General features: G+C 37.8%; 1 protein-coding gene across 1 annotated transcript in view; it reads right to left on the bottom strand.

Moving 5' to 3' along the window:
- Positions 1-9,412: 9,412 nt before the first annotated feature.
- The window catches only part of FAM83B (family with sequence similarity 83 member B), a 78,496-nt gene continuing 61,979 nt past the window's right edge, over positions 9,413-25,929 (bottom strand). The window contains exons 2-4 of the mRNA XM_052649719.1: positions 16,753-16,917; positions 15,951-16,075; positions 9,413-11,723 (exon numbers count right to left, since the gene is read on the bottom strand). Coding sequence (XP_052505679.1) covers positions 9,413-11,723; positions 15,951-16,075; positions 16,753-16,917 — 2,601 coding nt within the window. The remainder of the gene's footprint in view (positions 11,724-15,950; positions 16,076-16,752; positions 16,918-25,929) is intronic.

Raw genomic sequence — 25,929 nt, 5'->3', positions numbered from 1 at the left:
GCCTGCAAGGCAGAAGATGCAGATTAGATCCCTGGGTCAGGAAGATCCCCTAGAGGAAGTCATGGCAATCGACTCCAATATTCTTGCCTGGAGAATCCCATGGACAGAGGAACCTTTCATGGGGTCGCAAAGAGTCAGACATGATTGAAACAATTGCGCACCAATGATCTCCAGTTTTAGAGAAACTTAGCTGCTTAAATCAGTCCCAAAGTCAACCCAAGACACTGTCAGGAGTAGCCCCTTTAAAGAGCCAGCCGTAATTTTCTATGCCAGCTACTTCCAGATAAATTAGCGACTTATGTGTTTCATATACCAACCTTTGGGGGCTTCATCATATTCCTTGTTAGTACCTTCAAACATTGAATTCCGTGTTGGACTATTGTGGTCCCTTGTTACACCTCCAACATTCGAAGTTATATTCAATACCTTCCTCTCGTTTTTCCAGTTGGAGTACACTGTCCCCACGCCTCATTAGAAGTGATTCTAGTTTCCAGTTCTAAGCAGGTCTGTTTTCTGCTGTAGTTACTCAGTCCATGTCTGATCATATTTTGAAATATAATAACTTTACTTGGCAAAAGATATCAGGACAGAAGAGATCCTTTGTGAAAATGCTTCACAATTAAGTTTGTGTTTCTATCATGAAAAATAATCTGCATAAGAGAAGTTCAAGAGATAACATGGATAGGAAGCTATTTTTCTTGGTTGTCACATTTAGCCTAAGGCAGTTGAGGAAGTATTTAAGATACAAGGTCAGGATCTTGGATTTAAATAAGAATTTCCCAGGAAAGTGTTCAGGAAATCTGTTATTAACTATTTAAAACATACTGAACACACACTGCAGCCCAAAGGCCGCAGCGGTGCTTCGCACCCTGGCTGTGGCCCCACTCCCTACCAGATTAGGTTTCCTGCGCGGGCGGAGGTACAGGAAGGTCCCTGGGGATTTGTTCTGTTCTGAATAAATTGCAAAATAAACATATTTTCAGCAGGGGAGATTCATTCACCTTGTGGACTGGTGAAAAGAAATAAGGCTAAAATCTCTGCTATTTGCTCTTCTTTCTTCTCTTCTCTTAATTTCTTTCCTCTTCTCTTTCTAGCTCTTTCTGGGCAGTCTTAGTGTAATTACCCACTTCAATTATCCACTTCAATGCAGATTACTTCCACATCCAACTCAGTCTTCTCCCCTGAACCCCAGATACACACCATTAATGGCTGCCTACAACCAAGTGTCTCACAGGTACCTGAAACATAACGACAAATGACTCAGCGTGCTTCCCCCGCACCACACACCTACCCCTTCTTCTGTGTAACTTGCATCAGGTGAGAAGACTATGCAGCCTTCCAAGCTAAGCAACTCAAATTATCAAAACTCATCCTTTCCCTTTAATGAAAATCATATATTTGATTATCAATTTATTTCATTCTAATGCAAAAATACATATCAATTTTGTTTCCTCTTCCTTCCCAAATGCCACTGCATGTATTCATTGTCCATTAAAAATTTCTTAGATTTCTGCAATAGCTCTCTGCAATAGCTTTCTGCAATAGCTTTCTGCAATAGCTTTCTGCAATAGCTTTCTGCAATAGTTGGATTCCGGGTTTCCTTCCAACCCATTTTTAGGATCACTTCCTAAGATTAATTTTGCAAAAACAGAAAATTAAAGGGTATTACAAACTTAAGAGCCTCCAGAGATTTCTCACTGCTTTCAAAATACAGTCTAGACCTTAGCTTGGCACATAGGATGCCTTATAATTTGGCTCTAAAGCTTCTCTTCTGACAATTACTGCTCTTTATTTTCACACCCATAAACACCAAGACCAAACCACACAAACTTCTCCATTGTTTTAGAAAAAATGCCATGCCTTTTTACATTTCTTTCTCTGTATATTCGTTTTCTCTGCTTAGAGTAGCTCCTCCACTTTATCTTCCTGGCGTACAGAGTCCCCACTGTGGCTTCTCACATGGGATGTTGATTGTTTACTTATGACTCTTTTCTCACTTAATTGTGCTGGCAAAAAGAGGGGATCATGTGTACACCACAGGTATCAAGCAAGGAATAGACATGTAATTTCAGTGAGTAAATACATACGTGAATCCAGGGCAGTGTGTGTCCCTAATAATTCCTATAAATGTTAGTGATATTAGAGTAGGGTAGACAAAATTGTTGAAGAGATAACACATTTTAGGGAGGATGAAAAATCTGGAAAGATAACGTTATCTCTTCTCTTTTTATTTTTAGAATGAAGGAAAAGTTGGCTCCATATTTAAAGCATCCCAGAAAATTCTCCTTCACCTCTCCCTCAAAAACGAATTCAGGAATGATGTCACAGATTTCCCACTGTCTAATACTGAGACAAATCACAATTTGTAGTGTCAGGGGCACAACTTCTTCTAAGTGTAATGCAGATAGTGATCATGAATGACACATAGAAACACATTTCAGATCTTTGATAATATTAAGAAATAATTAATAAAGTTATTGCATTTACATTTTGAAAAATCTTTAAATTTTAGGGATACATAATGAAAACACAGCTGTGACATGTGATAAGACTTCAGAATAATATGAAATGGTGAGATAGAGTATGGAAGAGGCACATTTATCCATGAGTTGATGAGTGTTCAGGACAGGTGATGAATGATGAGCATTCATTAAAATACCTGTCCAGGTGTGCATGCTTGAAATTCTCTCAGTAAGTTAAAAAATACTTTTTCCATCATGACCAAAGGTTCCATAATTGTGAACTATTAAAGTGACATCAAACATTGTTCTTATTATTTGTAAGGCATTGATCCTTTTTATTCTAGTATCTCCTATTCTATTAATTTTTTAAAATGGAATTATGGACTACTAAATTTATTTGGTTTGGTAGTAGTAATAGCAAACACTGTTTTACACAATGGAATAATTTTTCATATGTTAGTCTCACCCTGTTCAATATTCCCTCTAAGAGTTTTCTGTATTCCATACTAGGTATTAACCTCCTTGTAAGGCTCCCAGCCTTTTACGCATCGTAGCTTCTTGATATTGCTCTAAATTTGACACATGATTTTTGTCACAAAGTCTGCCCTAGACAATTTTTCTAGAATTGGTCTAAACAGATGAAGGTTAAGGTAGGCCATGGATAAAGCTAAGGCAACCTAGGAAGGACAATTCATGGTATCATAAAATTGTTTCCCTGACTCAGAGCAGGCAGACCTCATTTTTTCTTTGATTGCTCTTCTCAGATACTACTTTTTTCTTTCCTTCTTTAAACTGAAAGCTTTGTGACAAAGCTGTAGTAAGGAAGTCACTCGGAATTTTTCCAATACCATTTGCTCTCTTTGTATCTCCATATTTTGGTAATTATTATCATTTATCATTTTTTCATTATTAGTGTATTTGTTACGGTGATCTGTGATCTTTGATGATGCTATTGTAACTGTTTTGAGGTTCTGGGAACCATGTGCATATAAGATGGTGAACTGAGAACAATAAATGTGTGTGTTCTGACTCTCCTCTGACCAGCTGCTCCCCTATCTCTCTCCCTCTCCTCAGACCTTCCCATTCCCTGATCCACAACAATATTGATATTAGGCCAAATAATAACCCTACAATGGTCTTTAGGTGTTCAAGTGAAGAGGCATTTGATGTGGCAAACATCACTGTTGTCTTATTTTAAGAAATTGTCACCCCAGTCTTCAGCAACCCTGATCAGTCTGTAGCCATTGAGGCAAGATCATCCACCAGCAAAAAGATTATGACTCACTTCAGGCTCAGATGATGTTTAGCATCTTTTAGTAGTAAAGAGTGTTTTGAATTAAGATACATACATATACTAAAGTATAATGTAAACAAAACCTTCATGCTGCTGCTGCTGGGCTGTGCTCAGCCGTGTTCGCCTCTTTGCAACCCCATGGACTGTGTAGCCCACCAGTCTCTTCTGTCCACGGAATTTTTCAGGCAAAAATATAAATAGTGGAGTGGATTGCCATTTCCAACTCGAGGGGATCTTCCCAACCCAGGGATCGAACCCACATCTCTTGGGTCTTCTGCACTGGCAAGTGGATTCTTTACCATTGTGCCCCCTAGGAAGCCATAAATTTTATACACACTGGGAAATTTAAAAACTCTTGTGACTCACTTTACTGTATTTTCCTTTTATTGTGGTGGTCTGGAACTGAACTCTCAGTATCTCTGAGGTGGACTTGTGCATTTGAACAGAAACATCTCTTGTTTCAGGTGACTCATATCCTTTATTCAAGCTTGACCCTAGTATACAAAGAGAATCCTCCTGAACATACATTCTTCCCTATACTCCACTCCGTGTGGAAACATCTGTACTCCCCTTGTTGTACTGGTCTCTTTAGCATTACATTCTCATTTTCTTTAGCTTTGCAACCACAAAGAAATGCCCTGATTTACAGAGGCTCCAGGCATCAAACTCACCATTTAACTTATATTTGTTAAACATAATATTTTTCTCATTTTTAAAAATGTAAAGTCATTCTGTATTTCTAAATACTTTCTCACTTACCTAGGTTATTTTCAAACTTATTTTCTATGGTGCAAGATAGGCCTCCTGGGGTGGCGTCATCTACAAAAAATAAATACTTTTTCTACTGCAGCATTCAGCTTAGTGATAAAATTGAATACTATGGGTTGCACCAAACTACTTTTTATACTATCATTTCCCACATAGTGACACTTTATTCCAAGCTTCAAACCTATTTTAACTGATCAAATAAGTGTATTCAATAAAGAACAACTTAGTACCACTGTTAAGGGTAGAGTATCATCACTAAATATCAAATCTGGATAAATTATTATATGAAATATAGTAGTTAATAAAAAATAATGTTTATGAATAATTCCAAAATTAATGGAGAAATATTTTGAAATATGTAAAAATCTAAATTCATGATGTAATAACTAAGCAAAAAACATCAGGGTCAGTGGTGAAATACATGGTATGAAGATAAAAATAAACAACATACAATATATTGATTTTGTACAAAATTATTTAATATTCATTTATGAGATCTAACAACAAAATTTGGAAGAATATTTACTAACATTGTAGGTATATAAAAAGTTGACTCTCTTTGGTTTATAATTTTACTTTTTTCTTTTTAAATATTCTAGAACCAAAATGAATTTTATGATAAAAAATTTTTTTAACCAGCATCACATATAAGTCACACATTATATGAAATAATGATTCTACTTTAATCCCTTAGCTTTAAGGCACATTAAGAATCAACAGATATTCATAAAAGAAAAATATCTGTGGAATAGTATTTGAATAACTAGAAAATCTTGAGTAAAGTTAAGTACAGCAAAATTATTTGGAGCACATCTCAATTAAATAAGATATCTGCTTCCACAAAAGTAGATGTTAAAATAAACCCAGACCTCAACACACTGTGTCAGAATTATGGCCAGCCCCAATCCCTGAAACAGGGGAATACCAGGGTATTCAGGACAAAGGCACTTAAACTGCTCTGAAACTATCTGCCAAGAATTACTTTGAAATCATACCTAATTTCTTGAGTTTCTGCTTACAAACTTTTACATTATGTAGACAGCAAAAATTGTCTCACCAAACTTTAATATGAAAGTACATCCAAGCGACATTATCTTCCCACCAATAATAACATGGGGAACTTTAATATGAAAGTACATCCAAGGGACATTATCTTCCCACCAATAACGGGGCGAAAAAGGAAACATATTACTTGAAATGACTACATCCATGAAGCCTGGGTGTGTCTGTTGAAAACTCAAAACCCTGAGTAAATTATCTGAAGCATTATGTGCTTGCTTTGTCTTAACCCTGGGAGTTCCTCAGCTTCAGAAACTTTGGAAAGTTAGCATATACAGAGGCTGACATACAGATATTTGTGGAGGAAAAAAATAGAAGGAGAATAGTCCAAGATAAAAGGCAGAGAGGGAAGTGAATCTGCTGTGAAAAAGCCCACGCTACCTCACAGGTGAGTGGAATGAAGCCCTGTGCTTCCTAATCCATCAGTGAGAAGGGGAACTCAGCAACTACTTAAAAGCTCTCCCTGTTTCCAGAAATGATGGCAACTGCTGTGGAAAAAAAGAACAGGCTTTTGCATGTAATTAAGCATGATTAAAACTCTCGTCTTTATGTAATTTCAGCTTTATACAATTTCAGTTGCATTGCTGTATATTTCAGGACTTCTAATTTCAGAGCTGCCTAACGACAGCTCATTAGCCCTTAGCTCTGAAAGAAGGCCCATCTAACAATAAGAAAGAATGGATAATATTAAAGCCAAATTGGCTTGGTTAACCCTGGGTTCTGCTTTTTGATAAATCCATAAATGACTACGGTCCAGAATCACAAAAGCAAATTTTTCTAAGAACAAAATGAAAAATCTCACTCATTAAACATCAAATCTAATAGATCACACAATTGTCAGATGGCTCTAAAACTTAACACACAAATAATTAAAAACATTTTTTTTATTGCAACTGCAACTGAATTCCTTATTTGATAATAAAGAAATACATATTCCAAAGGCTATTTGAAAAATCAATTTTTTTCTGGTAAATATACTTGAATACTTTTCCTGTGAAAAATGACTATTCACTCTTAATGTGTTATTTGTATACTGTTGAATTATTAGGAAGTGTGCAAATTTTCCAGTCTATTACACTCAGCTTTCCAAAACAAACAGATAGATACTCATGTTATAGCAGTTGGAAATTCCCTATGTTCTAAGGGAGTTTTAAAACCAACTTTTATGAATGATGTGAAATTGAGTACCATACTCTGGATTTGTGTATATCAAATGTCCCTGCTGTAGTTACTTGTTTATTTTTGCAACCCTTAAAGAGATGGCTAAGGAGAAAGACAACTACTTTCAAAGAAGTTTCCTCAAGCAGAGTGGAGTAGAAGCCAACAAGTTATGATGTGGGTATAGTATTAAAAATACAGGCTTTTGTACTCAAACCCTCAGTTCAGTACAGTTCAGTCGCTCGTCATGTCCGACTCTGCGTCTACCGATAAGAGAGTTGAGCTCTTGAAAAGTTACACTTCTCTGAGGCTTAGTTTTCTCATGTGCAAAAAGGAGGCATTAACTTCACAGGATGACTGTGAATATGTAATGAGACAATATACTTAACTTTGCATTCTATTCATTGCCTAGCTCCTAACCTTCTCTAGAGCAAAATCATTTTAGGGGCAAGTTCACGTCCAGTTCCTTTTCTCTTCCTCAAAAAAACTGGAAGGAGGTCAACATGTTGCGTAGCAATTAAAAATGGACTCCTAGGCTATGTTCAGAGAGCAGCCTCACCTACTAAGAGAGTTTTAAGCTCGGCATATGCTTGTTCAACTAAACCTTTCGTAGTTGATTGCTGTTGAGTCAGGAAATGTAAACGTTCTCTCATTTAATTCTCAACAGTTTGGGTGAAGCAGGTGTTGAATATATTTGGGAAGTAACATGTGACAGAATGTTGTAGACACTTTAGTATCAGGGCTTATTGGTGATGTGGTTTGGGACATTAGCTCTCTGAGTCACAGTGTCGCAATTATCATATGAGGAAAATGGTGCCCATAAAATATTGCTCTGAGGACTTCAGATCCTAGCTCAGGGCCTCATCTGTGAATGCTGGGTTTCTGCTCCTGCTATCCTTTGTTTTCTTGTCATGTTCTTATCATGGTTTTAAAATACTATGGAAAATTATGTTAATGACATTATTTAACATTATTTTACTTAGTAATGATGTAGCTTTTAATATTTGACTGAATTTTGAATTTTTAAAACATGTTGTCCCATATAGCAACTTAGAAGGTGTAAAACAATTTAAAGTGTCATGTGGGACTTCCCTGGAGGCTCAGATGGTAAAGCATCTGCTGGCAATGCAAAAAACCCAGGTTCAACCTCTGGATGGGGAAGACCCTCTAAAGAAGAGAATGGCTCCCCACACCAATATTCCTGCCTGGAGAATTCCATGGACAGAGGAACCTGGGGACTACAGTCCATGGGGTCGCAAAGAGCCAGACACGACTGAGTGACCAACACTTAACTTATGGGACTTCCCTGGCACTCTAGTGGTTAAGATGCCATACTTCCATGTCAGGGGCTGCAGGCTCAATCCCTGGTCAGGGAACTAAGATCCTGCACACCTTGCTGCACAGCCGTACCTGTCCCCCCCCCCCCCCCAAAAAAAAATGTGTCATAGAAACACTTTCCACTCTCAAATAATGCATTGTTTCTTGAATTCTGCTCTTTGTGAATGAAAAAAAAAAAAAACAAACAAGTTATACCGTCTCTGTAATGAATATGGAACTTTTATTTCATTACTCTAAGAAAGGCAAAAGGGGATCTTATGAACTACATATCATCATCAAACTAAAATATAGAAAGATTTAAAAGTTTCAATCAGGCCCCAAGGTCATGGAAAAACCAGGCCATGCAGCACTTTTCATTGTCATCAGGGTACTCTCAAGGAAACACTATGCAGTTAGAGTGTATTTGGCATAGTATAATAAAGAGCAAAGGGTTTTGCAAGCAAAGAGTTTTGCAAGCAAAACACCTAAGCACTCTCATACTAATCCAAGATAAAAATTTATGTGGAAGGTTACAGTTTTAAAGTCTTCTTCATATTAGAAAAAGGAGGGGAATAATTTAGGTTTTCCAAATTCCTTCTGGCTTTCTATAAGTTTGAAGGAAAGAATGACTATAAAAGTTCAGCAGGGTGGCAACAGTTTCCCTTGGTCCAAAGTGGAAATAAGCACATTCTGAAAATAAATTTCTATGATTAATTTGAAATAGCTGAGGCCAATACTTTGCAAATACTTCAGATATAAAATGTGCTGAGCTATATAGTTTAAATTGTACTATTATTGCCCTACCAGTTTCACAGAAAAATTAATAAAACATTAATAAAATACAAGTTATCCTGTAGAATTGAAAAGTAATTGAAAATGACAAATGCTTTGCCCTATTTTCTCATAATTTGAAGATATGAAAACCCCACAAAGACATAGTATAAAAGACTGCTGACAGTGTCATGATCATTTTTAATAAGGAAAGAGTTTGCAATGAATGGCTAAAATCCATACACCACCTCTCCACTAAAGCTTCCATTTAAGACAAACAGATCTTCAGTCTGAAGAAAACAATTTCATTACATTTGTTTTACCATTTAAAAATCATGTATTTATAGACATTCCATCTGTAGTGTAATTAAGCACAACTAATTTTATCACACAGAACAATACTGTACATATGTGAGTTGGTAAACACATACATCATACCTCAAATTCTGCCCCCATAGAAATCTATTAGCATATTATAAAAATATGCTAATTTTTCCATGCTAACATTCCATAATGTTCTTTGGACAAATATTTACAGCCACATTGATTTTATATTTTAAAGTCTATTTGTAATTATAGTAGCTCATTTATTTTTGTGTATGAAGTTTCCAAACTTCTGCATAAATCCTCGAAATTTGTTTTCATTTGGCTGAAATGAGTGGTAAACACCAGTGTTATAATTAAGCATTGGGCTGGACCTGCCATAACTATTGCCCATAGTTGAGGATTTCACTTCTGGGCGGTGTGTACTGCTATTTGGCACGTTGCTTGTTGGCTGAATAGAGCTTTCAATCTTACAAAATGGCTCAAAACGACTGTAAACACGCCGATCAACTGAATGAGTTCTCAGAAGCTCATCATTGGGCTTTGATCTTGGAGAAGAAGTTGGTTTTCTTTCAGGAACAACAACTGCTTTAATCTCCTTTGAATCTCGGTACTGGATCTGCTCGGTGTTGAATCTGGGGGCAGAGGCATCTCCTGCTCTTTCTGAGAACTTGCTTTCAGCTGGACCTGAAGAAGCTATGGTTTTGTTACTTTCGTTGGATGGAGAACGTATCCTCTGGGGTGAATGCACTGCCACATCTTCCTTACTCTTGTGGATGCTGCCTGGAGAGTTGGATGAAGAGGAATGCTTTCTCCTAGGGGATGAATCATTTCTGGGTTCTGATTTTTTTTGTTTTTGATTCTCTTCAGCCTCAGAAATTAAGGTGTCAGAACTACTACACATTCTGTAAAAGGCAGGTGCTTTGTTTTTGGATAGATTGTCTTTCTTTTCTGGGGCAAGGCTAAGCAATGACCTTAACTTCTGAGATCCCTTTTTCAAAAAATTTGGGGAACCCTTCACTTCTTTCTTGGAAGTGACTTCTTTGTTGGGCTCCTCTTTATTCACATCCAGCAACGCAGCCATGGAAATTGACTTGGTAGCAGTGCCACTTGGAGGATCTCCCTTGGGAACCTCCTCTTCCCTCTCCTCCTCCCCTTGCACACCATGGGTCACATTGTGCATGCTTTTAGAACTTTTTAACAAATCCTCTTTAGGCTTTTCTGGTTGTCTCACTGGATTCCTGGTAAGTGTGCTATACACATAATGCTTACTGTTTCCATGATCCATATGGGCTTTTGAATGGTCAAAGAATGGGAAACTGCGCCTTTTAAGCAGATTCTCATTTTTCTGATTCTTTAGGTTTTCTGTCTGCTTGTTTGCACACAAGGTTGTATACACATAGTTGTTTGACTCCGTAGGGCCATTTGTAGTTGAGTTTAAAGCTGGTGGGTGGCTTTCAGGAACCTGTAAGGTATGCATTTTTGGTGCCTCTGGCTGCATTGAGAGCTTGGGTGTTGACTCCTCTGAGGGTTTGTCTGTCATAAGCTGTGCGCCTGTTGGGGTGTCTGGGATCTTTTTAGGTGTGTCACTTCCCTGGGAACCAACGACAGTTGAATTTGAGGAATCAGTTGTACAACTGTTGACCTCCTGCTGCTCAGGTAAAGTGGGTTTAAACACGAGAGAGGAACGAAGCCGTGAGTGAGTGTACAGGGCGCTGGCTTTCAAATTCTCATGTCCCTCATAGCCCTCAAACCTGTCGGCGGGAGCAGATCCGTTGGAATCAGGGGCAGCTTCCGAATGGTCATTTAAGTAGGACTCAATTCTCCAGTTACGCAAAAATGACTTTGTGGTATGTTCAAGGGTTGGCATGCGTTGTTGCAAGAAGCGAATATGATTATCTGTCCCGTTAAAAGACCTCCGCACGTTGGAATTCCTTTCTGGAAGATTGGTCGTCTTCCTCTGGGCAAGGCGGTCAGCAAAACTCTGGGCAGGTGTGTGCTGGTGGCCTCCGTAGCCGCCCCGGGATGACGATGCCACGCTGAGACTGTCTGAAGGCCTTTTCCAGTTCCCAGGAGCATTAACATTCCGATTCAGAGCCCTGTTGAGCAGCAAGTATGGCGTCGATTCTGGCTGTTCCCCGGCATAACTGTGCCTCTTCCAATTTTCATTTAACTGACTGTGCTGAGGCTGACGGATTGGACCATTAAAGTTGGGAACAAAGTGAGGTTTGTAGGCATGATTTCTTAAGTTGAATTTGTCATGTTCATTGCGAGTATACATCCCTCTGTTTTTGAAGTAGCTAGAATCTAGTTTATGAATGTTGTCTTGTCTGCCAAAAAGGTTTCTTTGGCTGGAAACAGAAGCTAAGGAAGACACGGAGCGCTGGTAAGTGCCGTTCTCCCAGAGGGCTTTGCCGTGGTTCACCCTGACTGACTCTTCTGGGGCAAAAGAGCTGGGGACACAGGACCTGGCGTAGAGAGTTCTAAACTCCTCGTCGAAAGACTCAACAAGCTGTCCTGTGATTATCTGAACCATGCTGAGATGTGCTTTTTCAAATGACCACATGTAGCTGGAGAGAAAAAAAAAAAAAAGCAAAATTGGCAAATGTTAACTGTGTTGACAATCCTTAGCTCTACTAAGATGTGTCATTTAATATTGACAACGAGTATTTCTGTTTTCTTTAATTACCATAATTTAGAGCTTCAGTCATTATATCTTTGCAATATGTCTCCTCACTCCTGTATTCATATTTTAAATAACAAAGCAACTCAAGTCCTGGCTTTGAATCCATCCATAATTTTGAGAAGTACAAGGAAAGCTGAGTGTACATTTTACATCTCTGCCTACTAAGATTTTATGGAGCAAAATATGGTATTCTACTTTATATGCAGCATCGTGGTCAGGTGCAGGCAAGCTGGTATTGGAGGAAAAGTTGAGAAAACTGGCCTCTTCCAAGCCAACTATTCCACATGAACTTGGAGATTAGTTTCCTCCCAGCCAGAATGAGAATAAGGACAGTATAATTATTACAATTCCTTATGGTCATAACATGTCGGGATGCAAGACAGTCTGTGCTAATGCACATATTTCATCTCTGTGTCTTAAGAGTACATGGAGTTTAGGGTGCTAGAAGTTGGAAACAGACATAGGATTTGTGGCAGCAGCCTCAGCCACTAAAGGCATCCTTCAATTCACTCAGTGTCCACAGTAAATTCAGTACTCACAAACCAAGCTAGTTAGAATGCCAATTAAGATCTCTGCTTGTAGAATACAATTGCTTTTATGTACAAAAATGCCTTTATTGTACTTTGTGGAATTTCTAAGTCTCTTTCCCAGAGTTTAGACGTGACACTTGTCTTGAAGTTTCATATGTAATTTTAAATCTTATTTTAGAAAATCTTGATAATGTAACATACAGCAACACTGAGCTGAAAAAGCCATTGTAATATGCTAGGCCTCAAAAAAATGGACATGATATAATGGAGGGGTAATATGAAAGGAGCATACTGCTTATACAGGGAAGACAGTAACAAAGGCAGATGGAAATATTAAAAGAATGTACAGAACAATAAAATATATAAAATATCATAAGCAGCAGTGTGCAACTTAAAAATCTTATTCTGATATGTTCAATTTTCTCTAGTGTGCTTACTAAATGCATGGTATGAGCAGAGTACGTCAAGGTACTTTTTATGTACAGATGTGTGACAACCAGGATGACTTACAAGAAATGGTATAAAAGTGAATTGTTACAGGAATTTTCAATCCAACTGTAGATATGAATATAAAATTTGCTAAAAACAGCAAGCAAAGGCATGAATGATCAGCTTTCAAATAGGAGGATATCCCCAGAGACAGTAAGAGATTGGCAGTATTTTGAAATTAGAAGCCAGGAATTTCAGATATGAAAAGTGGGAAAACCATTTTGGGGAAAGGAGAAACATGGAAAAAGAAAGGGAACAAGAGTGGTCATGTTTTGGCTGAACACAGAAAGCAAATTATACTTAGTTGAAGTAAGAAGCTATAGAACAGACTGATGGAGTCTTCTCTGACAGTCCAGTGGTTAAGATTTCACCTTCCCAATTCAAGGGGTGAGGTTTTGATCCCTGGTCAGGGAAGTAAGATTCCACATGCCTCATGGCCAAAAAACAGAAGCAATACAGTAACCAACTCAACAGACTCTAAAAATGGTCCACAGCAAAATAAAATCTTTAAACTCGTGGAGGAAATCTTGAAAACAAAGCAAAGAGATCACAAGATGAAAAAAAAAAAAAAAAACTTACAAAATTCTCTCTCAGTCAAACCTGTAGACAATACTAAGTATCTTCCAGGTTTTACTATGACAATTTCAAATGAGGGTATCCAATTCAAGATTTGATTTCCATACATTGTCCATGTACAATACACATTACAATATACACTGTATACATGCAATACACAATGTACGATATACACTGTCAAGAAAAGCTTGTGTGTTTTATGTCACCATTGTTGGTATCATGATGCAGCCAGACTGCTGTGTCTTCCTGATAACCCTGTCCTCACGATGTGTGAGCTATCACAGCGTGTGACCTGGGAGTATAGACGCCAGACCTCTCTAGAAATGCTGGGAGCCTAGCATATAAAGACACTTTATGGCAAAGAAATATGAATTAAGGTATGTATAAAATAGATAGCTAATGAGAACTGACTGTAGAGCACAGGGAACTCTACTCAGTGCCCTGTGGTGACCTCAATGGGAAGGAAATCTGAGGAAGAGGGGATACATGTCTCTGTATGGCTGATTTATTCTGCTGTACAGTAGAAACTCATGCAACACTGTGAAGCAACTATACTCCAGTAAAAACAGCAACGTCATAAAGGAGGCATTCGGAATTTGCCTACAAGGAAAACAATGGCAATACCAGAACAGAGACTTGAAAGCTGTTTCTACCCAAAAGGGTGTTCATTTTTAACCAGTTTCCACAAAAACCAGTTCATAACTGTTCCACTAGATCCTGACCTCATATTTGCTGATGATAAGAAAAATCCATAATGATTAGGCAAAAAAAAAAAAGGCAAGTGCTACAAGCCCTTTAAAAAAAATCATTTTTTTAAAGAAGTCTATTTGAAATTAACATGAAATAATAGAGAGAAGAGTTGTTAGATAATAGTTTTGATGAATTTTAATAATCTGTGGTCCTACAAGTCCATATTCATTTCCACAAATAGTAACTTAAGTTTTGCTTCTGTCTTATGATGTAGATGAGAAGCTAAAGAGTTTCTGTAGCTATTTGTTTGTTCTTCCCAACACCAGTTTTAAAGTAGCTCAGTTATAGTCATCTCAAAAGATATCACCTATTAATAGTAAGACGAAGCTGACATGAAGTTATTGCTGAAGATAATCTCCAAAGTCAAGTTAATAATAAAAATAGAAAGCACTCATTAGGATGAGATTAACTAGTAAACACCATTCTATAAGTCAAGTGAATGCTCATTTTAATTAAAATTTTCAATTAAAACCCCTCTAAAACCAAGTGGGTCTGAACAAATAGATACACAAATAATGAGTCTTTGCAATAATTCATTAACTTCAAGCACTGCTCTTAACACATTTTCCTTTAAAGCTGCAAAGAGGATTTTCACTAGAGGATCCCTGAGCAAATATTAACAGTTAAAACATGCCTAGAATAATAGCTGACTTTGGGGGTTTTTTGATGCATTAACACATTTAATTCTCATGACACAAGATAGGTTCTAGGATTATGCTGCTTTTACAGAGGAAGAAATTAACACGCAACCAAAGTAACTTGCCATGGCCATTCCTTTCAATGCGCTGCCTCCTTTTTCTGGACTTTTCAGTTCTTAAGACAAGAGGCAAACTTTTCCCTTTCCTCATCCTGTTGACATCCACAGCTCTCCTGAATTTTTCCCACAGCCTTTAGTAGTGAGTCTACTGTGCTCTGCTGACCCAGGAGTTCAGGTGTTTGTTGGCATTTTTATCTGCCTATTGTTATGACCTTACTGTGTGACCCATTCAAGATCTATGTCTGAAATTTATAAGGGAGTTTCAAGGCAGCACTTTACTCTAGAGCCAGCCAGACCTGGACTTGGTTGCCAGACCTGAACTGCCTTTTGGTCCTTAGCTGTGATGTTTTTAGACAAGCCACTGAACCTTCTAGAACTTCAGTTTCATCATTTATAAAATGTAGATAAAAACAAGTGCCTTGCAGATACATTGTAAGGACTGGGAATGAAACGTAAAGGCTAAGTTAGAACAGAAATGGATGTATTCCTCCAGTGGTAGTATAGAAAGATGCCAAGGAGTAGACCGGGGGATGGAAAACCCACCCACCATAGCATTTAAACAGTCAGACTCTTCAGTGAGTTTTCAGTAACACTGTGATTACAGCATAATAATCATCAGGGTCTCAATAATACTAAAATAATAAGAGCAACCCATTAAGCAGGTTCTTCCAAGTGATACAGCTTCTATTTATATGAACAATTATTATGCTTCATACTGTTTTCATAAGGAACAAAAACACCTTAAGCATTATAAATCTTTAGGGAACCTGAGATATTATTCAATTCCCTCATTTGGGGGAGGAAGAGTTTAAAGCCCAAGTAAGTTATGTGACTTGCTGATGACTTAATATTCTTTCAGCCAGAACTGAAACGCAAGTCTCTCCAAGTTTTCCATGCAAGGATTCTTCTTTTACTTTTAAGAAATAACTAAGCAGATTACATTAAAGCTTGAAACTCATAAATTCTATAAATGATTGATAATACTAGAGTGTAAATACAATGACCTTACCTGTAGGAACCAAACATAACTTTCTGGCAGTCAACCAGCAAAAATTTCTGTTCCATTTTTCCATGAAATTTTGCCCCTGTTTTGGAAAGATAATCTTGACCTTTTACTGTCCGCACTCGAATATTCTAGAATTGAATGTAAAAATATAGTAAATATTATGGTTAGAGTGGGGATATTTTGAAAAGTAAAATATATTAATATAAAAACTTTTTAATCAAAAAAGTACACAGGTAACAATTTTGTTAAACATATAACAACAATAAAGATAGAGAAGTACATTTTAAAACAAAACCTGAAAAGAAAGCACTCAAAGAAAATAGTCACTTAAATCATGCATTGTAATATAATTGAAATCATTTATACATGATGGTTTTATAAATCTCTTAGGGTCCTACTGCAAGAGCTTCTTTCAGGTTATAGTAGCATGACAACAAAACACGATGAAAATTCGCCTTCATCTTGATGACTCAGACATCACTGAAATGATTGTGACAAGAAACATCTGCTGAATGAAAGAATCACTCAAGTCAGTTGTTTCAAGGTTGCCCATGTAAAATGGAAACATTAATTATGACTGACAGCAAAGTTAACTCAGGAGCTTAAGTGCCCCACCATCAAGGAAAGCACCCTATAAAACCATCATGAAGATGATGAAGTCGTAATCTGAAAAGGACAAGGGGACCCGTCTGTGGTCGCCACCTTCAATATATGGTGTGCACCTGGAGTGACACAGCTCACTGTGCCTCTCATTTGACTGAGAAAGAGCACCTGAAGAAAAGAAAACAAAGTACAGAGTTCTTACTCTGAGACGCTGAATGTGACAGCCCTGTTTCTCGGTCATACTCAGGAAATGACTAAACTTGGACTCATCAAGCAGAATGTACACAGATATTCCTCGAGTTGATGCTTCCACGATTTCTTTGAAAATGTCCACGTCTGTAAATATATCCATCGCTAAGGCAATGACCTGTTAAAGATATGAATAGGAAACAATGTTAGATACCCAATAGAGAAAGACCAAGAAAGCACTTGCTTTCAGAAAAAAAGTGGATAAAATAGAAAATAGCTAAATGTATATTGAAAATAAACTATATACAGATTTATCACATTAAATAATTTCATACTAGCTTTAAGTCAAAGGGAATCTGCATTTCTGTAGAATGTTGAGTGAAGGGCAGATGTGAATCTTGGTGATTGAGGTTGTCTGCAGGGTGGATGGAGGGGGCAGTTAGGTGGAGGGTGGAAATTAGTGCTAATGTTTCTCATGGGAAATATTTCCAGGGGAAAGCAAGATTTCTGGAACTAGTTGTTAGGAATAAAAGTCTTAGTGAACAGGGACAGAAAAAAAAGATCTTCTAGAAATAGAAATATAGCTGAGAAAGGACCAAAGATAAGAAAGGTATAAGGAGAACTGAAGACCAGAAAATTAAATACATATGCCTAAAATTAGCAGAGCAGACAGAACAAGTAAAAGAAAAAAAATGAACAAAAACAGATGATTAAAAAGGTAAATGGAGAGAGAAATATCCTAAAGGAGCAGGCCCCCAAAATGGAGAGAGTCCAAGTTAACAGTTGAAAACAGAACCACTACTGACTCTGAGAAGCAAGGGGAATGAAATGATGCTGAAGTCATTCAACTGACCACCCACTACATGCCAGATGCAAAGGACAGAATCCCTGCCCTTTGCCAAGCTTACAAAGTGGGGAAAGAGGCCATAAACAATGCATCGAAGAGGGAAATTACATGATAAGCTTAAGATAATGTTTACTGGGGAAAAATTAGAGCAGGATGAGGAAGGTCACGAGTTCCTGGAAATGGAGAAGTGGGGGTCTGTGGCGTCTCTGAGAGAATGTCCTTTGAAAAGGCCCTTACGGTGGATATCCTGACAGACTGTATCTCAAGCAGGGGGACCCCACGGTGCAAAGGTCCTACCTCAGGTTTAAGGAACAGCAAGGGTGGGAAATAAAACAAGAAATGGAAAAACTTATCAGAAAGCCTTGAAGACGTTACAAAGCTTTCCGTGTTTTTTCCTAAATAAAATGTCAGCTGTTGAAACTTTTTATTGAGGCAATAATATGGTCTCATTTATGTTCGAAAAAGATTGCTCTGGCCTCTGTGTTAAGAACAGATGGTAAGGCTAGGAGGCAGGGTGGAAACAGGGAGGCCAGTTAGAACCACCGGAGCGATTCCAGTGGGAGGTTACAGTGGCCCGGACCAGAACGGTACTGGGAGCCGTCACCTCCAGTGATGAGCAGAAACAGTCAACACGGGGTGCTTTGAGCTCCAAGGACTTCTGTATGGGCTGAATGTGGGATGAGAGAGAATGAGGGGAAAAGAGCATGACTCTAAGATTGTGGGGCTCTTTAACCTCAAGGACGAAGTTGTCATCAACTGACATAGGGGAGGGTACAGCTGGAGTAATGTTTAGTTAAAAGATTAAAACGTCAAGGGACCTGGATATTCAAGGGGAATGCTGCGTAGGGAGGTCTAGGGCAGAACTGTCAGCTGGGTGTCATGGGGTAGATATGATGATTAAATCCAAGTCAACAAGGGAGACGAGGTGAGTAAATTAGGTGGTCTAGGACAAGGGGTAGGGCAGCAAAGGAAGGCTAAGCAAAGGGGGTATCCTGAGAGGCACGTCAAGACAAGGTGTTAACAAGAAGGGTGTCCTCAGGGGTGTGCTATCATGCCGTAAGGACAGGTAACACAGGGATTAATTATTCATCGGATTTAGTAATATACAGGTTATTGATGACTTCACAGTGTAGTTTTAGTGGAACAGTGAGATCAAAAGCTTTCTAGGGACTGTTTTAAGAGAGCTTGACTGGACAGACACTGGAAATAGCACGTACAGGTAACTCTTTTTGAGTACTCTGGCTACGACAAGAAGCAGAAAATCGGAGCGGTAGCAGCGAGTTAAGCTGGGTCAATGGAAGTTGTATTTTTTACTTTAAGGTGAGAGAAGTAACAGCAGGTCTATGTGCTAGTGAAATGCTCCAGTGAAGAGTGAAAATTAATGATGCAAGAGATAGTTGGAGGTGGTATGGGGAATTGGGGGTTCCTGGAGGAAAGTCTTAGAGTAGGCAATAAAATACAGGCTATAGGGGTAAAATCATCAGAGTACAGGGAATAAAGGCCAGTAAAAGATCACTGTACTACCAAGGCAGAAGCCAGGTAGAAGGTGGTGGTGGGAAGGCAGGTGTGGTGCTTGTGGTGGCGGGGGGTATGATGTTCTCTGAATGCTACCATTTTCTTTGTGAGATGGGAAGACCCTGGGTTATGGAAGACATGTAAGCGTATGAGGAAAGGGGCATAAATAGTCATCTAAGATGATAGGAAAGGCAATAGGGCATGAAGATAGTGTAACTGCAGGGCAGCATTAAGAACCCATCAAGTCATTAAAATGAGACCAGCCAATGTGGTTGTGAAGAGGGGAGCAGTCATGTAGCACATAGTCAACTGAAATGCTCCAGTGAAGAGTGAAAATTAATGATGAAGGAGATAGAAGATGTGTAATGTAGGGGGTTTCCCTTGTAGCTCAGATGGTAAAGAATCTGCCTGTAGTGCAGGAGACCCAGGTTCAATCCCTGGGTTGGGAAGATCCCCTGGAGAAGGAAATGGCAACCCACTCCAGCATCCTTGCCTGGAAAATCCCATGGACAGAAGAGCCTCGTGGGCTGCAGTCCATGGGGTCGCAAAGAGTTGGACATGACTGAGTGACTAACACGCACGTACATACAATGTGCAATAGCTAAGATGATTGATCCTGGGATTTAAACTTGATAAAGAGAGGAGAGATGGTGTCACAGATGTGAGAGGCAGGGAAACAGGGGTAGGATCAATGAATCTGAGGTCTCGCTGGGGCTAAATGATAATTAAATATTAAGGAATTGTCATTAATTTTTTACAATAACAGCAATATAATCATAAAAGGTAATATCCTTTCTTTTAAATAGACATTAATATAGCTACAGATAAAAATTGTATTTAATTCACATTATAAAAGGTGAACCAAAATTGGTGATGAAAAGTGAAAGCCAGTTGATGGCACATGAGTGTCTTACCTGCTGTTTTCTCTACTTTTGAAAATTTCCACAGCACAAAGTTAAAAATAAATAGATAAGCGAATAAGTGGACATTGGATATTAGCAGGTTCCGGAGGTACCATGTGCCAGAAATACAAGCAGGAGTGTTGGTCAGAGGAGGATGAATTAGGTCCTACAGGATCTGCAGTTACAGACTGTGATGCTATCAAGGACCTGATTGGGAGTCAGGGCTGAGATGCATGTAGGACAAGATCATGGAAGGAGAGCAGGAAAAGGAACTGGTCTTTAGAAGGATCCTTTCCACACATACTGAAATTGCCACCAGAACTGCTGAAAAGAGAGACGACACCAAGCAACAAAAATGGTCAAGAAACAGGAAGGAAAAGAAATACCCTGGCGATAGGCACATGGCAGCAACCACTAAGATAATGTGTTGGATACACTGCAAGTACACAGATGAAGAAGGTCATGGATAATATCTGGTTTAATCCAATAACATGCTAGAACAAAATACTGGACCGTGTTCAAACAACACAAGATGACATTCTTTAAACTATCAATAAAACATACTTCAATCAGATTTTCTTGAGGAAGAATAATTTCAATCATTCTAATGGCCTCCTATGACCCTTTCCTTATTTATGATTGAGATGAGGTACCAGAAGGGAGAAGCTAGTGAGAACAGCCTCATCTGTGTCTTCTACATACTCTTTTGAAAATCAAACGTGAAAAACCTTCAGTCACATCCACAATTATTAATGTGTTTATGATACAATAATGAGTGATGTGATGGTATATGGACATTGACATAAAGAAATGAAAGTGTCCATTTTACAAACTTATTTTACAAAATAACTTTAAAAACCATGTCTGGAGCAGTCTAGCACTAATTTTTTAACTAAAATGGGATTTTTTTAAATAGAAAAATAGTATCATACTACATGGCATTTTTTAAAAAATGACCAGCATATCTAAAGAATTTATTTATAATTTGCCAGAAAAATCATGTAACAAATTACTTCAGACTTTGGAAATGAACACAAATGTATGACAGATAAATAAAGGGTTTTGTTTGTTAAAAGTAATTGAAGCCATTCAGCCAATGGATGATTCTAGCACATATAAGATAGAACAAACGACAGTCTCTCTTGCATGACAGATAACACAATACATCAGGATCCGGGAGACCAGATTACACATTTCTGACAAGTTTATCTGATGGCAGCAGAGCCAGGTACCTTATCAGGATTTCTGGTTCCCAGTACCCTCAATAGATACCTAGAAAAATTATATGAAGTCTACAGAGAATTTCAGCTGTGCCAAGAAAGGCAAAATAAAATATAAAAGGTAACCACCTTTTTAACTGGTGGGTTACATTCAGGAAAAGGAATGATAATTAGAAATGAGCTATGCCAAACCTGATATAAAGGTATTACATTCCCAGCTAGTTAGCTAAATCACACTGTGCTGTAGAAATAACCAAAATGACTGTATCTAATGAAACAAAAATGATATACTTGATTAGTACAAGGTTTATCAAAGGGTACATTAATTAATTTTCTAAGTCAACACAGAGGTCATTTACATTAAATGGGATTCATTAAACTGCCATGTAACATATTTTTAAACTTTTCTTGCCTCTTCATTTGTTACTTTGATTCTTTTTTGATAAATTAGAAATGTAAACAAGCAAATGCATTCCTCAGCAACAGGAGACTTGGAAAACTTTTAGGAAGGTATTCTGTGTCACTTTTAACATTTGAGAGATATCTTGAATCTTTTAGTAGTTTCAGAGAATTTGATTCAAGGATCTGAGTTACCACTTACTTATCTCAGATTAGTAAATTTTCCTGAAGGGACCTAGACACAACTAATTAAAATAATATAAATAGTGACAAAACATTTATGGTAACTTCATATTCATGATACAACTTAAATTCATTTAGAGAAGGAAATAATGAGTTGTTATGTAATACACTCTAAAAATAATTCAGAGAAAGGAAAAGAATGTTCTATTGCTGCAAGAATGTTAGGGGTGAGTACAAAGTAGAATGACATGCACTACTGGGGCTTCATGCATAAGCCTTAAAAAATCAATAAAGATTATTTTTAGCCATACGACTGGAAGACTAGCATTACAGGCATAGAGGCAAAGATCAAAATGATGATCACAGTAATATCTTAATAAATGCTTATTGAATTAACCTAAATATAAGCACAAAGATTACCCACTTTATGATTATGGAGCAAATTTACTTAGGATTTAACTGTATAGCTCCTATGAAGGATCTTGCAAATCTGATATACATTTAGATATGATCTTGATAGGAATATAAATCCTGAAAAATACAATATCCAAAATACTATATGCCTTTAAATGACCCAGATACTTAATGAAATGTAAGTATACTTTGGGTTAATGTTCTGTCATTACAGAACTGTCAGCATCACTTTCAAAAATTGAAAAAGTGAATATTATACCTTTTATGCTTCAAAATACTAAGCACCATTTGAAAATATTCAGGCTTTCTTGGTAACTTCCTACATATATACAGGAGGAGGATTTACTTTCTTCCAACAGGAGAAAAGCTAAAAAGGAGTTCAAATTAATAATAATAATAATAATAAAGAACACTTTAATAATTACATTTGTAATAAAAATCAACACAGCTGGAAAACCTTAAAACCGAGTAAAAGAAATTAAGATAAATGATCACCTAAGAAATATATATTTGTAAATCTGTAATGCCTGTTAAAAGCAATGTCCTAAATGAATTTTAGAAATAAAAGAAGCCTGATATTAAGAATAAGTGATTTGGTCCTTATCCTACTGGAGCCTAAGTGAAAGTATTCATTTTGTGTGAAATTTCACATATAATATAGTGTATGCCCCAGAGTAAGTTTCAGCTTTACATTCATTGTTCAGTAGTTCAGTCATGTCCGACTCTTTGTGACCCCATGGACTGCAGCCTGCCAGGTTTCTGTGTCTTTCACTATTTCCCAGAGTTAGCTCAAACTCTTGTCCACTGAGTCGGTGATGCCATCCAAACATCTCGTTCTCTGTCGTCCCTTTCTCCTCCTGCCTTCATTCTTTCCCAGCATTGGGGTCTTTTCCAATTAGTCAGCTCTTCCCATCAGGTGGCCAAAGTATTGTAGTTTCAGCTTCAACATCACTCCTTCCAATGAACATCCAGGACTGATCTCCTTTAGGATGGACTGGTTGGATCTCTTTGCAGTCCAAGGGACTCTCAAGAGTCTTCTCCCACACAGCAATTCAAAAGCATCAATTCTTTGGAATTCAGGCTTCTTCAAGGTCCACTCTCACATCATTCATGACTAATGGAAAAACCATAGCTTTGACTATATATAGGCCTTTGTCAGCAAAATGATGTATCTGCTTTTTAATACTGTCTACGTTTGTCACAGCTTTTTTTCCAAGTAGCAAGCAACTTTTACTTTCATGGCTGCAGTCTCCAACCATAGTGATTTTGGAGTCCAGGAAAATAAAGTCTATCAGTGTTTCCATTGTTTTCACATCTATTAGCCATGAAGTGATGGGACAGGATGCCATGATCCTAGTTTTTTGAATGTTCAGTTTCAGCCAGCTTTTTCACTCTCTTCTTTTCACTTTCATCAAGAGACTCTTTAGTTCCTCTTCACTTTCTGTTGTTACAGTGGTATCATCTTCGTATCTGAGGTTGTTAATATTTCTACTGGCAATTTTGATTCCAGCTTGTGATCCATCCAGCCCGGCATTTCACATGATGTACTCTAAATATAAGTTAAATAAGCAGGGTGACAATATACAGCCTTGACACATTCCTTTCAGAATTCTGAACCAGTCCATTTCCCCACGTCTGGTTCTAAGTGTTGTTTCTTTACCTACATACAGGTTTTGCAGGAGGCAGTTAGATGGTCTGGTATTCCCATCTCTAAGGATATTCCAGTTTGTTGTGACCACACAGTCAAAGGCTTTAGCATAGTCAATGAAGCAGATGCTTTTCTATAATTTTCTTGCTTTTTCTATGATTCAACAGATCTTGGCAATTTGATCTCTGCTTCTTCTGCCTTTTCTAAACCCAGTTTGCACATCTGAAATTTCTTGGTTCCCATAGTGTTGCAGCCTAGCTTCAAGGATTTTGAGCATTACCTTGCTAGCATGTGAAACAAGTGCAATTGTGGAATTGGAATAAAAACTGACCTTTTCCAGTCCTGTGGCCACTGCTGAGTTTTCCAAATTTGCTGGCCTATTGTGTGCAACACTTTAATAGCATCATCTTTTAGGATTTATAATAGTTCAGCTGGAATTCTATCACCTCCACTAGCTTTGTTCGTAGTGATGCTCCCTAAGGGCCACTTGACTTCACATTCATTATGAATACAATAATTTTTGCACACATATAAGTATACTAACAGCTAAATCGATATCAGCTGATTTGGTCTGCTATGAATTTTGTAATCTTTGGAAAGTCACTGAAATGATTCTGAGTCTCACTGACTTCTGCTGCTGCTGCTGCTAAGTTGCGTCAGTTGTGTCTGACTCTTTGTGACCCCATAGATGGCAGCCCATCAGGCTCCTCTGTCCCTGGGATTCTTCAGGCAAGAATACTGGAGTGGGTTGCCATTTCCTTCTCCAACACATGCATGCATGCATGCTAAGTCACTTCAGTTGTGTCCGACTCTGTGTGACCCCATGGAACAGCAGCCCACCAGGCTCCCCTGTCCACAGGATTCTCCAGTCAACAATACTGTAGTGGGTTGCCATTTCCTTCTCTATGTATTAAATTAGCCACAGAAGATGGTGTGTGTATCAAGTTCTAAAATGCTATGTTTCAATAACTATTCACTTACTCCTAATTACTCAGCAATTGGATTAAAACATAAGTTGTACTTAGCTTTTTAAAACCTTACTGACCATGACCTAGTGATAGTAAAAACAGACAAAAAACAAAAAACACCTGGGCACTGTAGTAAAAGTCAACAGAAAATGTTAAATTGGAATGTCTAGGCTCTGTTATAGGTACAACATACTTTTGTAGAACTAGTATATACGTTTGACAACTCAGAAGGGTTGCATAAATCATTTCCCTCTGTTTCTACATTGTGTTATGTGATTGAAAGTATTTATACAACAGTGTTAGGGACTAAATGTTTGTATCTTTCAAAATTCAGATTTTGAAATCCTGAGCAGGCTTAAAAAAAAAAAAAACAGCAAGAAGAGTAATAGTCATTTTACTGATTTCACAATTCAGCCCACTTACAAGTTCATGTCTTTCTAGCATTTTCTGAAAAGTGCCTTCTCCTGAAAACTGGCCTAACAAGGGTCCTGGGCATGGCCTGCCAAACCAATGGGTCAGGATCTAGATCTTGGCACAATGACAAAAGTAACTTGTTTTCAAGTTACTGGTTGTAACATAATTATCCATTGGCTTGGAATAGCTATTATGTTATTTAAAATTTTGCAATATAAAAGGGTGTCTGTCAAGAAGATCACCAGGAGAAATATCGATTACCTCAGATATGCAGATGTCACCACCATTATAAAGAGTAATGAAAGTGAAAGAAAAGAGTGAAAAAGCTGACTTAAAATTCAACATTCGGAAAACAAAGATCATGGCACCTGGTCCCATCATTTCAAGGCAAATAGATGGGAAAACAATGGAAACAGTGACAGACTTTATTTTCCTGGGCTCCAAAATCACTGCAGATGGTGACTGCAGCCATAAAATTAAAAGACACTTGCTCTTTGGAAGAAAAGCTATGACCAACCTAGACAGCATACTAAAAAGCAGAGACATTACTTTGCTGACAAATGTCTGTATAGTCAAAGCTCTGGTTTTTCCAATAGTCATGTAAGAGTCATGTGAAAGTTGGACCATAAAGAAAGCTGAGGGTCAAAGAATTGATGCTTTTAATATTCTTCCTTTGTGTT

This window comes from Budorcas taxicolor, chromosome 11 (assembly GCF_023091745.1).
Source record: "Budorcas taxicolor isolate Tak-1 chromosome 11, Takin1.1, whole genome shotgun sequence".
Classification (NCBI taxonomy): Eukaryota; Metazoa; Chordata; class Mammalia; order Artiodactyla; family Bovidae; genus Budorcas; species Budorcas taxicolor.
The sequence above is the reverse complement of the archived record's forward strand: the minus strand, read 5'-3'. Positions and strand labels throughout refer to the sequence as shown.